Genomic DNA, 17,242 nt, shown 5'->3' on the forward strand with positions numbered 1-17,242 from the left:
CACGTGTGTGGGGAGGAGGGTGCCATGCTCCGAGTGTGCAAGTGTGGATATATGTGTCCTTCAGCAGCACTTTGCGTCAATCTGCATATTAGCGTGCAGCTGCACAGCATTATCAACAACCTCACATGTCGTCAGTCACTTTGAGCTGCTTTTAAGTGACAGCTATCGATTGGAGGTTTGCGTTTGTGCAGAAGCATCAAAGCAGCACCTTGCCCTCTGCATCCCACTTGAGATTGTAACTCTAGAGTACCCGCGTCGAATGCAGCACCAGTACAGCATGTACTTGGCTTCGGAAACTCATTCTTCAAGCAACATCTGCGTGCATCTGTGTGTAGGTGGGTGTGTGTTTGTGTTCTCTAAGTGTGTGGAATGTGATGTCTTAAATTGAGCGCCACATTGTTTCTTGACCCTGCAGCTTTCTCACAACTTAATGGAGTTTTTTCCTGTTCAGTGACTCACCGAGGATCTGTGTATTGAGTAATTGTGTGCATACTTTACAGTGTACAAGTACACTGTATGAGTAAACAAACAAGTACATACAGAGCGAGTCTTTGAGGATCATTTTATTGAAATTACAGGAAGAGAACTGCTTTCATGTCTAATAGTATTAAATAAAGCTGATACTTATATTTAATGTGCATTGTTGTGTTATATTTGTCTATATGATTAGATTTATTTACCTTTTACTCCACTATATTGGAACCAGTATCTTCTTTTTTCTCAAATCAAATTGCAGTGTCGGTGTGGCTTTAAGAAAAGCAATAACCTGTTACTGTGTATAATCCACACAGCATAATCATAATTACTTTAAAATAAAATTACATTGTTTTTTGATGAAGTCGTATCACTTGGGGTAATTATGTATGTTACCAAAAGTTGTTGTTTTTTCCTTTTTCCGAGGGATTATTGCAAATCTTAGCAAACTAGGTAACGAGTATTCAGTTCTGAGAGGGGAACCAAACATAACAGATGGATTGCTGACGTGTTTTTAATCACCAGTGTTAGCTTAACAAAAAAGTAATCTACATACTACTATTAATTTTCAATGCTACTTCCATTTAGCCTAATAAGGTACAGTATGAGGCACTAAATTATATGTTTATATCCCAAACAATTTTATGTTCTTTTCAGTTCAAAATATATTATATCTAATGAGGAATTCATTGAATATTTCCTTACACAAGTATATAAGAAAGCATATGTAGTAACAGATAAATCATGAATCTAAATTCATAGTAGAAATATAATGTATAAAATGTTTCTTTATGACTTATTGCTTAACTCTAGACTTTTAAAACTCCAACAAAAGAGTTCATATATCTATACAAAAACTGAAAGACTCAGGCTTTCTATAACCTCTATAACCATTCAGCCCGATAAAAGCACAAATAGTCTTAAAATGTCTCTGTATCTCTCAATTATTATTTTCCTTTTCAACAAAACAAGCCTTTAACTCTTTTTACCCTGTGGCTACAGTTCAAACATTCCACATTACAGAATCATTATACGAATATCAGCTGCAGTAACTTCACATTGGAAGAGCAAACTGGATCTTTTACTGAGTGTCAATTCAGGCTTTTTGAGTGTATTTGACTGACCTGAAATCACCCCCTTCCTCAGTCTGCCTTTCTTCTGTACACACCTTTTCACTTGCCTCCACCTTTCTTCCGCTTCTCTCTCAGTTTAGAGAGATTTGAATGTAGGTCAGCAATCTCTGAAATCCTCATCCAAGTTTGATAAGTGCACTCCAGGTGGTAGTCGGGTAAATATTAAATTTGTAATTGGGGGTTCAAAGTATCCACGATTTAAATATTCTGGTTTCTGATTGTTAAAGAAAATAAGCCATCGCCCTGAGGACCTCGATAACATAATATGTAGTTCTCTAAATGTGCTCGTAATACATTTTTAAAAGTGTTAGTTTGTAGAATCTGCAAACATTTAAAGGGTCTGTTTACCCAAATGACCAGAGATGCCAAATGAAATTTTATTTTTGGCACTCACAGTAATGAAAATAGCATTTAAACATTTCAAAGGCCTTTTCAGACAGTTACAGAGGAACACGGGTGTGATATGTTCAAGGGAATACTCTTAATAAATAATGAGTTTACTCTCATAACCAGTGTAGGTGCTTCCATGAGAGACACAGATGTCACTCAGCATCAGAAATTCACTTGATGGGAATTCTTTTCAAGTTGTCTCCACGAGGTGCGTGCAATAAGAAGGCTACGCTGTTTGATGTTTGTCAGTATGGAGTGAAAGAGTCTAAAGAAAATTCAGTTTGCCTTTCTGAAATGTAATACATAATAATAAATCCACAAAGCATACACAGCAGTCTGTTTGGATTGTTGTGATTATGGGTCTGCTTTTTGTGCAGCACCCAAGAAGAAGATATTTGGAGAAAATTGTGTTTTTATACCTATATAATATATAGTAAAGGTTTATAGACCTGTGTTGTACACTGTGGAGATATATGAAGGCACACTGATTTTGTATGCTGTGTCTGAAAATACACATTAATGTCTGTTTCACAACAGCAAATAATCACGGGAATCCAGTGGAACTGGGAGGTCAGATAGTTGTCTCTTAATCAGGTCAATACAAATATCTGCATGGGTAAATATCACTGAAGACAGGAAGGAAAGATTTTTATTTTTTATGTCTTTTTGTAATTGGTTAAGCCAAAACCATCAATTAAATATATTTTTAAAGCTCAGCCGGGCTCTCTTTAAATACGGATTAAAATTTCAAAATTATACGTTTGCTAATATAACAATGGGTGAGTGCACTGCGGCTACTTGGAAAAATAGTCCTTGATTGCATTTATTTTTAAGAAAATGACTGGTTTCTCTTAATATCGCCTGTAGACTTCTCATTCCGGCTCTTCATATTTCCACAATTAAACGCAGCCTCGCTCTAACAGCTGGCCATTAATCAGTCCTCGCGCTCGATTTCTCTTCCACCTCTAGTTATGATTTTCACATTACTCCACACTCATTCGCCGCCGCCCGACAGGAAAGTGACCCCAACCCCCTTACCCCCAGTCATCGCTACCGCAGCAGACGCGCACCTCAAATAATCGGGAAAGTGAGATGCTCGCATAAAGCCGCACACGGGCACACACGGGCGAGAAAATAAGGCGTTGGAGTAAAGAACATGTATGATTGTATGATTGATGGTAAGTTGATGGGGTAACCGCAATGCCAAGTCCCCACCCCCAAACCCCTCCGCAGCCCCACCATCTCGCAGCCATTATCCTTTTCTAATTACACTTTCCTTCTGAAACAGTGGATCAGAGGGCACCATTGACTGCTTTTAATCCGCCACCAAATTTTAATTAACACAGACGTGACCCCCGTCGCCGATACATACCGGAGAACGTCGAGATCACAATAACTCATAAATCACAGCCACAGATTTCATTCCCCCCGCTTTCCGCCGCTGATGAATTTCCAGATGGGGCCTTGTGGCTGTTAATGTCAGAAAAATATGCGAGAGAGAGAGAGAGAAAGCGAGAGACAGAAAGTGTGTTAGGGAAAGAAAAGGACGGAGGAAAAGCGTAAGAAGATGAACAGAAAAGCTAAATTGTAAGAAATAGTGTGTCTTTATGTCTCTGTGAGAGAGATGGAGTTGAAGAAAGAGAAGGAGAAATGGCAGCAGCTTTGGTATGCTGTCAACCTTTGAGAGATTTGTTACCGGGGAGAGGATTATGGAGGCTGTGAAATGGGGTTGTGTTAATATGCCGGGTGTTGAGGAACACGATGTGGGCCAGCCAGCTTCACAGCCTCCAGAAATCAAAAGGCTGAACAAGTGAAACGTGACGTTTTGAAGAATTAATTGAGTGTATGTGAGTGTATAGTGTGTGTAATATCCTTTAATCATTGATTTTAAATCACAAGCCTTTCATAAATAACCATTACTTTAATTAACCTACTTAATGAAATGAATGCATAGGGGTTATCATTAAACAACAAACTGACAAACAGTGATGCTCCCTTATTCTTACGATACCGGTTGTCTTATTCGAGTGTGTATATCTGCGCGTTTGCGCATGCATGCAGTGTATCAGACTACGTATGTGCGGAGGTGGAGGTGGGCAGGGTGCCGGGTTTTGTTATTACTAAATCGCTCATCCATGCTACTAATTAAGATGCATAGCATCCCCCTATGAACGTCAGTGTCGCTAATTATCAAACAATGTAGTGCTCACTAGATATGAGAACTGGCAGCCTCTGTAGTCATGTTACCAACCTATTACTGCTACAATTACCAAGTGCCTGTCATTCTCCTTGTTAGTCATCTGCCTTAATTTTTTTCTTAACTAATGTCTTTTTTTTCTTCCTCTCCTTCTCCCCTTCTCCTCCTTTCTGTCTCCAGGATATGGCTTTGTGGACTTCGACAGCCCAGCTGCAGCACAGAAGGCTGTGTCATCTCTCAAAGCCACTGGGGTGCAGGCCCAAATGGCCAAGGTAAGGAGTGTCTAAAAACAAGTTGGCGTCCTCACTTCCTCGTGCATTATCTTTAGCAATTTTTCGTTTTTGCTCATTCAGCTCCTGCCAGGTGTTTAGTATTGCACATTTAACAAACTTAACAAGTTTGCCATGAAGGACTTTTTATCTTGAAGAGAGACTCCTAAATGTGGGCCTCAAACTGCATTTGAGTGCCATTAGACAACAACTTGGGAAGTGACACTGGTGCATGTATGTCTCTGTTATCTTACTGATGCTGAAACTGGAGTCTAGCACAAGATACGTGAAATTGTGGATCACTTCTTTCCTGTGGTTATGTGGGCTTTTTGTGTTGTGTTTGACAGTATGCATACAGTATGTGCTGGATTACAGTGCTCCATGGCACTTGTGGTTTCCAGTTAGTGAGCTGGCCCCTCTCTAACTGAGGTTTGACTAGTCGCTTGTGCTACGTTGTCGAGTGTTATTAGCCTGCTAAAGTGGAAGCAGATGAGACAAGCTGTTTGAGTAGTACAAAAAGGGCCCTAGTGAGTTGTACAATGGAGACAGGTTGATAGGCATATGTGGAGAGGTGTAGCTTAGAGGAAACTGCACACTGCCAGGGTATGATCTTATTCACCAATTTCCTATACAATCTTGTATTTTATGTCAACACTGTGGTTGCATATTTATTGTTGGGCATTTGGCTGTCTGACAGAAGAGCCGTTTTACCGGGAAATGCATTTCAGAGATATTGTTTGGTGTTTGGCAACCCTCAGGCAGTGATTATACTGTTCTTTTCCCATTTTTGTTCTCTAATTTTCTTCATTTCCCTGTTGACTGCTCTGAGAGTCACCATATTAGAAGGCACAGCAGGGCCCTCTCTCTGGACATCTATGACAGACAAGCCTGCCTGACTTAACCAGGCTATTCTTGTACCCGTCAAACATTTGTTAATGTCAGAATACCTTAATAGGTGAAGAAAATGTCAGTAGCACTGAAACAATAAATATGCTGATGACTATTTGAGGGTGCACCTTGAGTGATTTTTCTTGAGACGAGATGGCGTGCATTTGATCCAATCCAAAAATCCCCCCCTCCCACCCTCGAAACCGAAGAAGACCTGATGAGATGGGGAGCGGCAATGGCTCCGGTGAAGATGACAGAATTGATGGTAACGATGAAGGTGGCAATTATTTTGATCAAATGGGATGAGATCTGACAGGAGGAGATGATATTCCGTGTGGTGCTCAGGTGTGCCATTTCTCAAATGCGCCATTTGCCCGTTTCCTTTCCCCACCAGTGTCCTTCTTCCAATATTTATAAGAGGGCAAGCTCTCTGAATACTGATAAGAAACCATGCTCTTTGTCCATCACATTTTAAGACCACTCTTTGCATTGCTCCCCTTCTCTCAGTCAATATTTTCATGAGAGGGGGCTCGTGTCCCAAAACAAAAGAGCTGACCTTTATAGAAATCTTGCCGCAAACACATTCTCAAAATCATTTTCTATTAGCATTTGTGTATAATAGCTGATTTTTTTGAGTGCTCCCTTGTTCTATTCGCACAAATGGTAAGACCAGCGTTCTCTGCTGCAGCTCTATGCTTTTATCACACTTGTGAGGGACATTAAGTAGTAGTTTGCTTTTATAGACTCCCTCTGTATCTCGCTAATGTGTCTTTACCAGGTAGCACTGCCATCACTCTATCGACTCCTCACCCAACACTTCCAGCCTAGCCCCTCACCATTTCTTTTGCTTCGTGCCGTTTTCTCTCAGCATTGTTTTGGGTTTTGTTTTGTTTTTTTGGTTCTCCTGCACACACAAATATACAGACACACACACACATTTGTATTCACATCCACCAAGTGTTGCCCTGCGAGACATCCAATGAGCAGTTTTTCCTCCATCAATAATTAACAGCGTGTTATCTTTGTGTCTGCCTACCTGTCAAGGTGTCTCTCACACCCCACCCTCCTCCCGCTCGTTCTGTCATGCCGAGTAGCATTCCCGCAGCGGGAACGGATGAAAATACAGGTGAGCACCGAGGAGGGTGCAAATCAGAAAGACTACTGCTAACGCCGTGGACGGCTTCCACAATAAGAACATCCAGCCTCGTTCTCTCGCTCCCTCTGCTCCATTTTGTCACTCCACAACAAAGTAATAAACGAATCGCAAGTCGGAGCCAGAGGCTTTGAGCTCATTAAATAAAACTGTCACAGTAATCAAGTTGCACCTTTTTTCCTGCCTTGATGCCATTAAAACACTTTTATTAAGGTGCCTTATTTTAAACACAGCTGCAAACCAGGCAAGAAATGGAGAGAAAGGCAAAGGATCACTTGATTTCCTCTTCTTCCGCCAGTGAAGCAGCCCGCTGTCTCTCTCCTCTTACTCCCCTTGGAATTTGAAATACCAAGGCAGTAGAGATGAAACGTTACCTTCCTTTTGTTTTGCCCTCCCCTGGGGATGGTGACAGCGAGAGGGAGGAGAGGAGCCATAATTAAGACACCTAAAGGACACTTCCCCCCGTGCATCCCTTCCTGTCACTCACCTCTACACAAGTCACAGATAAGAGCACTTAACATAGGTGTGGAGTGCGTGTGTGTGTGTGTATTTGAATGTGACAGTGTATTATTATGTGCATGTTTGTCTGCACTACATTCCCTGAATTACACATTTTTTGCATCATTTTGTAACATTTTTTATATAACTGTAACTAATTTTTAATTTAAACTAGGATGCCTGTCATTTCATCTAAAATGGAAAATTACATTTTGTAAAACACACGTTATACCTTATTAACCTTATCACCTTGTCTTTGCGTACAAAGAGTTGAATGACGGGGGATAAGCTCACTTTAGTATAAAGAGTTGTGAAAACGACCGACTGGCTTCATCTAAGACATGAAATGAAAAAAACGTGGGGTGTATTTCTAAATCTGGAACAGGCACTTTAGCATTTTGCTTTCTAACTAGTCAAGCGTCTCTGTTCTAGCTATGCTCTTTGAATAAAGATCTTCACATCCATAAGTACAGCAGGTGTGTCGTGGGTTTGTTGAATTTTATCCCATTTCTTAAGAACATGACTGTCAGATCCTTTTCATCTGCACCTACCTCCTGGCACAATAGACTCTTCCTTTGTTCTTCATTTGTCCGATTTCTCAAATTTCTTAAGGACACACTGCACACAATGCCACAAAACACCAAATTTTCAGCTTAGATATCTTTGTAAATCTTGTTTCAAAAATACTATTTTATGTCTGTCAGTTTGTGTTATCATTGGCATTTCTGGCATAATTGAGAGGAAATTGGGTTTTTTGTGTGACAGACTACTAGCAACAAAGTTCCTACATATACAATTTTTAAATTGGTTCTTTGCTAAATTTTCTGTTATAAAACTGTCTCATCCTTTGATTTAAGTGCCTTTTGTAATCTCGAATGAGTCGGGTTTAAGTTGCTTAACGAACATATATATATATACATATATGTATATGAGTAAAAAACCTGCTAATGTTCAAAGAAAAGCTTTAAAAGAACTTCAGAAAGGCTGGAGAAATACTGAGCAAAATCTAAAACAATGTAGCTTGGCTCAAGTCTTTTTCATGGTACTAGAACTCTTAGCAAAAAGGTGAAAGGGATGAATAAGTATTAACCAAAATGTATTAGTTTTCTTATTTATCAGTAGAGGTAGGCACAGATGAGTGCTTATATAAATAACATGTTTTTAAATAAGAGGCGCTTTTATGCTGCTTTAAAAAAATTGTATAGATTAGTGTGATGTGTACATAAAATGTACTTTTTACATTGTCATTAACAGGCGCGTGTATGACTTTATATAAATTAAGGTGGGAAAATCTGGTAAATCTTAACATAGTGTAACAGGAGACCTTAATAGGATTCACTAGGGTAAGTGTGTTCGTGTTTTGTGCATGTGTGTAATACGGTTTGTAGGCACGCACTTGCCTCCTGGCACCATAGACTCTATTCTCCGTGCCACTTTGTTCAGGTAGCTTTCCAAACTGAGAAAACCGACACATCGAGCAGACAGAATGATAACAGGTAAACGCCGCGTCTAGCTTCGCAGATGCAAACCTGTCAACCAGCCGCTCGCCTCACTCTCCACAGGCTGCCATTTTCCCCTTGAGCCAATCAGACTGAATTATGGGAAGGGCACCCTCGATTGTGGTGTCTGTGTCGGAGAGGTAATTCCGCCTGACAGCTGCTTGCTTTCAGACAACAGCCAGTCTTTATGGAAATCATCCCTCCCTATTCTCGCTCCAGTCGGCTTCTGCTGATAACAGCCCGGATGAAAACAAAGCTGTCCTTTTTGTATTTTCTTCTCTCTTTTTTTTTTTTTTGACTCGTTCCTCTCGGCGTGGACAACCTAGAATTAGAAAAAAACAACTCTGACACCCTATGGAGGCTAACCAGGTTCACCCAGCTTTCTATAGCTAATTGTTATATGAACTTTGGATCTTGCTAGACATTGTCTGATACAAATAAATATACATGCATTATGTGAGAATAGTATACATAGTGTCAAAAGTGTCAAAACTAAACAATGGTGTTCATATTAGAGAATTTAAATAGTGGGGATGAAGACTTTGTGAATAGCATCTCCATCCTTACCCTTGTTTAAATAGCCGATATTTATAAGGTTCGCAGAAGCTGCAGGCAGACAGAAAGGCGCTACTTGCCCTTCACATTACGGAGGGGAAATTATGCTAAAAGCATCATTAAAGTGCCTCCATGAAGTGAATCCCAAATGTTTATGATAACGCAGTGCACACACCGGCCCTTCAACCAGTAGTCACTGGCGAATGCTTCAGATGGTTTAACGGTGTGAAACGAACCGGAGTGTTCAGTCCTCCTGCTCGTTCCCTCTCTCCCTCTCATGCATTCTCGCTTTCACTGCCTTTCGCTTGCTCTGTCTCCTCCACTGTCTTTTTCTTTCTCTCTCCCGGGGAAAGTTTTCTGTCAATATCACATTTATAGTCATGTGAAATGCACGGATCCCCCTATGGGTGGTCTGCAGTCAGTCAGCAGACTTTCTTATTATCCTTTAAAGGTGACTTCTCTGATGTCTCAGCTCCACTGGCACCCAGGACACCACCGTTCAGCTCAACACAGGGTGACCTCTGTATGATAATCAAAGGGACTTGACTGCGCTCTCACAGTTGGTTACTGACAACAGCTAGCCTAGCAGGCCTAGCCAGCATCGGTTAAATCGGGAGAAAATGCAGCTGGAATGCAGTGCATTGTGTGTACCGAAGGATAATTGCAAAGACTTTGGGGATACAGGTGCTCACTCAGCAGCATCATTCACCTCGCTGTTCTCCACCTTGAATGCACTGCCATTTCCCCTCTGACATCCACCTCAGCATTTGTTCACAAAACATATGGTGTCAGTGTGGTGATCAGCATTTTCCCCCGGAAGCTGCCATCAACTGAGACATCCTTATGATTATAGTCCCTCACAGCACCTCGTTTTCTTACATAGTGTTGTGCTCAAATTTTATGGATGTAAAGGATTCTTGTCAGCACATAAGTATAGTTTGGACATCGCCATAACCTGTAGGTTTAGACTGATTTTCCTGCAAATGTCCCTTTCTTTCCTCACTAATTCTCATCTCCCTGAAAGTATAATATGACCACTTCAACATTATGTTGGCCCACCTTACTGTTGCCATGCTTACCTTAACCTTAATCCCAGTGCATGTTGAATTTGAATTGCCAGATGTCCATATTAAAAACATACAGTGTATAAAAACAATCCTTGTGAGACAAGAACTGAGGCTTTACTTCACCTTGAATACTCAGTTTCTACCTTTTTTTTCCTTCTCATTTATAAAGCACAACACACCCACAAGGTCAAACTACACCAGTAGTCTAGTCAACATATGTGTATAAAAATGTGCACAAAACAGCATACTTGAATTGTATTAGGCATTTAATACACCCAGCACAGAAATAACCAACAATAAAAGGATGTTTTTTGGCAACAGCAGAATAACATTTTAGTAGACTCTTGATTATAGATGCACTGATTGCAATTTTCATGGCCGATTCCAATTTCCAGTTTGTTTTTTTTCTGTGTGACCTCCTGATGCCGATTTTTGATGATTCCAGTTTACTTTCTAAGAGCTATAGAGGATGGGGTGTGCAAACAAAAACACATTTTCTTCTATGCAAACTTATTTTATTATTGTCATAATAAAGGAAGTTAAATTTCCAAGGTGAAAATAAAGTCCTCTGCTAATACAAAGAGGTACAAATAATTAACAGTAAATGAATTGCTGTACATCCACCTTTACTTGACCTTTTTTAGCTTATCTAACAAAAGTAGGAGCAAAAAATTTTATGTCACAAAACAAATGTCAGATACTTTCCAGTGTGCTTATAACTTCACTAGATAACTGCTTTGATCCTTTGCTCATACCGAGGCTGCTGACTTGTGGCTGAGCTCTGGATAACTTTAGCCACTTTAAAGTTTCTTTAATGTCTGTGTCCAACCAGGTGAAGGTGATTTAAGTGTTCGATTAGTTTTGTTGTTACACTTTCATGGTTATTCCCAGCCGTGTTTTGCTTTTGGGAATTTTGCATCGCTCACAGCGAAGAGCCTCCACACTACAACATGTTAGCATGTATCTGTTAGTCTATGCATGTCAGTTTGTCTGTGCTGTGTATGTGTTGTGCATGCATTTAAGCCACTGGCTCATAATTGGGCATACATAGTGTTGACGAGTCGGTCACCGGTCCATGCCGAAAACAGGAAATGGGACGATTCCTGTTCCTCGCTGGTCAATTGGTGCATCTCTAGTCCTGATGGTATTCATTTTACCCTTGGTTTGACATATATACCTCACAAGTACACTTACTCATTGTTACTCATTGTATGATACTAAGGAGAGAGTAGTAGATGAGGTGCTGCCCCTTGGCATGTATATATAATATCATCCAATCTGAAGGAATTTTGCTTTTAGGAATGGCCTTAAAGTGGTCAGAGCTAATATGTTTCTAGCACAGGCCCAGCTGAAAAGCTGAAAGCTTGAGATTGGAAGAAAAAACGAGTTATGAATCATGCAGGGGTACTTGTCCCAAATAAAAAATATAGTGCTGAAATTTGCATATGTCCACTTTAAAATAATTAAGTTCTCTAAAGTTGTGCTGCGTTTCTGCTGATTTACTGAAAATGCCTGACAATTTAAATAATCTTTTTCCATGATGATTTTGACTCTTTTTTTCATTTTTGTAATTGGCCTACACTAGAATGACGTGAATGAAGAAATATGTTGACACCTGTTGAAATATGCAGTGTAGGGAGATAATATAACTCCTAAAAAGAAAGAGCTGGATTTGCTAATGTACAACTTTTTTATAAGCTGTAGTTAGCACCACTGTGGCTCAGCACACCACCCCCCTCTCGTTTTTCCTGCAGAAGTGATACTTTTGAAGGGCAAAGCCAGTGAGAGTGAGACGGACCATCTGACAAGCACTGGCTCCGAAGCACCTCTGTTGGCTTCCACTGTCTCTGCCGTCTAATTACGCTTCAATCATCCACGGGAGCGCTGCATGCGGTAAATTATTTTGCAGAGCAGTGCGGAGACGTGCCGAGCTGCGAGCATGAGAGAAAATGAGAAATAGAGACTAAGTAGAAATCAATAAGAGCTCAAGTAAAAAGAAAAAAAACCCACAACTTTAAAAGGTAGGAAAGATTATCAAAATAATGGAATTAAGAGAGAGACAAAAAAAAGCGGGAGAAACTGCAGAAAGTGCTGGATGGTGAGAATGAGATCGCTGTCTCTCATAATGTCGCCTCCATACAGCCGGATTTAGACGAGTGCAAATGAACAAAGTTACAAACTTGTCATTTAACCAGGCAGAGAGGTGCGGGAGAAAGCGATGCCGAGTCCTCTCCCACCTACTCCACTTTTATATGTTGCCGAAACTAGCAGCCAGCTGTGTAAATGAAAGCATGAATAATGTTAGAAACTCACTTGAGCACTGCGTAACAAAGCCTTGGTTTAAGCGGAGTAGGTGGTGACTGATACATGTGTTCCCCTCGGGGCTTACTAAAGCTGTATACGCCTACTGCAGAGATCGAGCAGTACTACGAACACATACTCGTATACTCGCATTGACTCATCTCTACTCACCTGAAGCTGACACCGGTTCTTATACATGCTGATGCCCTTCCTGTGCCAAAATGGCAAGACTGAGATCTTCAGGGCTCACAAGATTTGCTCATGTCTCAGTGTGAGAGTCTTTGTTGGCCTGATAGCCTGCGGTAAAACCCCTGATTCTGGTTGCCTGCAGTCTTTGGATGGAGTCTCTGCTGCAATTCGGTTGGGTTTGATTATCGGAATACAAATAATGTACAAATCAACTGTTACTGCACAAAAAGACTTGCTTTAATTTATATAAAACACAATTACTTCATAATTTTTGCATCGTAATGTATTGGTAGCTTATTGAAGCATGTTGTTTCACTAGTTTAGTTTGCCCTACATTCATACACACAATACTCAAAAATACCTGCTGGATTTGCAAGTTTGGAACTGGTGTACACTAAGGGAAAAACACCAACATTCCAGCAGTACTAGAGTAGTACAGTATATGCCTGCTGCTACATGAAAGATGGCACAGATACTGAGGAATCATTTGGGAATTACTGCCATTTTTTCTTAAGAATATCAGTCTGTCATTGGGTTATTTTTTTTTTATTGGTTTCCACTCTCACTACAAAAGTGGGTCTAATTAAAGTACAATTTGCAGTGGTTGTATTTATGTGTGTATAAATAGCAGCTTGTTCTGTTCCCAAATTGCTCCAAAATGGCCTTGTGTCTAAATTGTAGCCTTAATAAAGAATAGTAAAGGCTTGCATTCTCAGTACGCTCAATGCTGCCATGCTTCCTTTGAAGCAAACATAAATATGGCTTTTTCAGGTCTGGTAATGGCCACAGTGTGCAGTTATTAGAATCTCTTTGATGTGGCAACTGTGCCAACCTGCTCGGTGTCTCTGTGAATTGATCTGGCTCAATTAGCGGGCCCGCAGAGACGACGTTCAAAGGACTGGGCTTCCACGCTCAACACTGACACATAGACCAGGTGAAACGCTTTGCATTCATTTACGCAGCTGGCCCTGAGAAGATAACCTGCGAATAGTGGTGAATATTGGAAAATCAATGGTGCAGCTTGAGTTTCAAGCAAAGCTTTCACCAAGAATGTTTGGTGCATTCTTTAACTAATTTCCCACAGCTATGGGCTTAAGTGGGATTTAACTAAATAACTTCTAAACATGCTTCACAATCTGCTCACTCTACTTTTTAACAGTGTGCTTCTTCCCACAAAGCTTACATGCACACTCATATTTGACTACGATAACAATATGCACCTAACAATATTTCCAATTTGATGCTGATCATTTAAAGAATATGTTCACTGTGGTTATTTCACACTAGACGCTCATTGTACATCTGCTGTACTGCGTATAAAAGAAAAGTTTGATTTTCTAGAAGATGCTCTGTTAAACACTAATACTTGGTTACAAAGGAACTAAAGAGTGAAGCTTCCATCACTCAGGTCAAACAAGCCTGTGTGTAAATGGTAATATTAGGGTGATACTGAGTGCCAATAACTGTGTACATACACAAAAGGCAAAGAGTGCATTTTGTGTATGTAAATGTAGACACTCTGGCCTCTCTTCCACCCTTCGTCTCTCCCCTGATTCAGCTGACCTATTTCAATTTGTCTTCATCAGTCATACCAATTAACTCGAGGATTAGATTCCTCAATGCCAGCAACCCCGAGTCCTCCCTATATACCACTACCTCTACAGTCCCTCTGTTCCTACATCCAATGCTACCGCTGCTTTTCTTAAGATTTTGTGTTTTGGAAATCTTTGATACCTCTGCACAACTGTATATGATATGCTACAAAAAGCGCACTTCACAGGATTTTTCACGGGAAGTATTGTTCGAAATAATACATTACAGTGCACTAAAACCACTAAGCTTCAGGTTTTACTATTGCACGGTGGGGTTTTTTCTAAGCACAAAACTCTAAATGATGAAGTACAATGATTGTTCACACAGAGAACGTGTAAAAAGTAAGGTATGTGTGTAATTCCACAGAATGCACTGTACTCTTGAGTGTGCATTGATCGAGTCACATAGTATGCATACCTCCAGCAGAATTTCATATTTTACCCTCCCTCCAAGATCATTCAGTAAATTCACACAGAAAAGACAATAAGTAGGCTTCTGCATCATTTGCACAATTTCCTGCTGTACAGCTACGAGCAAACACTGGGGCTTTTTTTAACGATTTGTTTATTCATGTGTTCACCATGCTAATGTAAATCTGCAAGATCTGCATTACTGGCGAATATTTAGTACACGATGCAGACTAACAAACATGGTGTTGAAACAGTACATTGCATTTTGGGGGGGGGGTTCAAACTATGAAGCAAAAACAATGGAAAAAAAACTTAGAAGTAAAAACTCAAAAATACCAGAAGAATATACTAAATTAAATAGATCTTTGCTACTTAGTCAAACATAAAGAGTGACTATATGAAAACACAGCACCTTAAATTCATCTTTAATTTACCAGAAAATGGCATTTGATTAATGACCACTGCAGCTGCAGAAGTCCGTATGCCAACTTGAACTGCTTATATCCAGTTGCACGCTTGTGTGAGTTCGCATTCCAGTCGCACCGAGCGTCACTTTGCATAAGTCATATTTAATAGCAGGTTTGGGGGCTGAAACACAGTCAGTCAGATTAGAGACTCCATCGTTGTTAACTCTGAAACAGAACTGCCAGGAAAAACTGGGGTTCAATTACAGAGAGACCAATGACACATACTTGGAGGTGCGGGATGTTGTATATAGTACATTTGCAAAAGAAAAATGGACAGCGCTAATATTTTCACGGCCTCTCATCTATAGGCTTCCCAGCAATGATTAGGTGATCAGTTTAGTTTTTACAGATGGATGCGATAGCTTAGCTTTATTTCCCTCACTGCCTCTTTTCAGTTTAAAAAGAATAACATCAGACACGCCTCTTTCTTTTCTTTAACCAGCTGTCCTCAAACCATCATCCTCCACTTTCTTTATTAAGACTCATCTCTTTTATCCTTCCTTTATCCTTCCATAGCGCCTCGTCTTGCTCACTGCTTCCCTCTCTATGTCCCTCTTTAATGAATTCTACGGGTATGCGATGTTAAATTACACTGACTGTTTCCATTTCCAGCGGCTTCAATCATATGTGAGAGGTCTGTAGTAGAAGGGGAGCCGTGAGTCCAGCCAGGGCAGATCAGGGCAGATCAGGGCTGCAGTTGATGAACCAGCTCTCTGACACCAACACAGTCGCTCATTCTGCCTAATGAGGAAAAGGAAAAACCAGAGCGAGGAATCCTTTTTTGTTTCCTCCGTCCTTTTCATCTCACTGGCTCGGCTCCCATGAGTCCTCTTGTGTGAACGTTTCCTTGCAAGTTGCGGCGGTAATGCCGTTTCGCATCAATATATGAAACACGTGTGATTGTGCTTTTATTTTTGGTTATTTTTCATATCTTTTATCTTTGCTCTTTCTTGATCGACTGAAAAGTAAAGCATCTTTAGAAAAAAAAATGAAGCTCAACAGGGGACTTGCCCTTAAGACCTCAGGACTAGTACAGACATATCGTGTATGTACACACACTGGAACAGGAAGAAAGAAGAGAAATACAGCTTAAGGACGGGTGGAGCAAATGATCTTTTACCTGCAGTTTTCTCCAGGGTCTGGATGAAATAAGAGATGGTCAGCACTTCAGAGACAGAAATTGAGATGGGACAGGTAGATGTATGGCACACGGGTGTCTTAACCCTCTCTGAGGTGATTTCAGATCATTACCTCTCCTTCAATGTCTCACCTCGAAAACAAAACATCAGCACATTCCTAAAATCCACTCCAAGGATCTCTAGCAGGCAAAAGAAAGTCACACACATTTTTTCCCAGCCTGTTTCAAATGATTTACTAATAGTTTTATTACTAAGGTTATTCCTTATGGGCGATATGACCAAAATATTTATCACGATATACATTTGAAAATGTGCGATAACGATATAACTGACGATATAATTGACACTAGACAAAATACTTTACAACTCCACAACTTTATTAGTAGAAAAAAAAATCAATGTATTTTCACTTAAACAAGCAGCTGTTTTTATGTGCATTAAAGTTACATAAAAATTTAACAGTGCAAATGCAAATTCCTCGCTGACAGTTTAACCAAAAGGCATTTCCAGTGGAAATTGGCCGACATATCCTCAGCGTAACCATGTAGAATAGCCACAAAACTTAAAAAGAGGTTATACACACACAATACGGTAACATTATGTTGAAGCACAGTACGTATCACTCCGCGAGGCTCCTGCCCATGATAGCCGCAAAGATCCATCAAGCGGTGCGGCTTCGTAGCTTAGCAAAGTCGTACTAAAACATTTGACAGATTTTCAAGCGCCGTGTACCATATAAAATCATTTCGAGGTCATAAACACAACCAGAATTCATACATAAGGCACACGGGATTATAAGGAGCACTGTCAATTTTCAGAAAAATCAAAGGATTGATTTTAAGCGTGCCGTATTTTCCAAAATACGGCCGTCACTAGCATGCGCTACCAAAAATAGTGCTTTGTTGTGTATCTGATAGACGAAAGCTAAACCAGTTCCAAACCACTGAAGTTGCAGCATTTTTACAAACTAATTCTGGTTCATCTGTTTCATTCAACGATCCGCTTTCGCCCTTCTCATTC

General features: G+C 40.3%; 1 protein-coding gene across 6 annotated transcripts in view; it reads left to right on the plus strand.

The window, feature by feature from the left end:
* The window catches only part of LOC102292681 (RNA-binding motif, single-stranded-interacting protein 3), a 284,741-nt gene that overhangs the window by 153,406 nt on the left and 114,093 nt on the right, over positions 1 to 17,242 (plus strand). For all 6 annotated transcript variants that reach the window (XM_042222666.1, XM_042222667.1, XM_005927656.3 and 3 more), the window contains one exon: positions 4,375 to 4,466. In XM_042222666.1, coding sequence (XP_042078600.1) covers positions 4,375 to 4,466 — 92 coding nt within the window. The remainder of the gene's footprint in view (positions 1 to 4,374; positions 4,467 to 17,242) is intronic.

Source organism: Haplochromis burtoni, unplaced genomic scaffold, assembly GCF_018398535.1.
Source record: "Haplochromis burtoni strain Fernald_Lab_line unplaced genomic scaffold, NCSU_Asbu1 Contig_90, whole genome shotgun sequence".
Lineage (NCBI taxonomy): Eukaryota > Metazoa > Chordata > Actinopteri > Cichliformes > Cichlidae > Haplochromis > Haplochromis burtoni.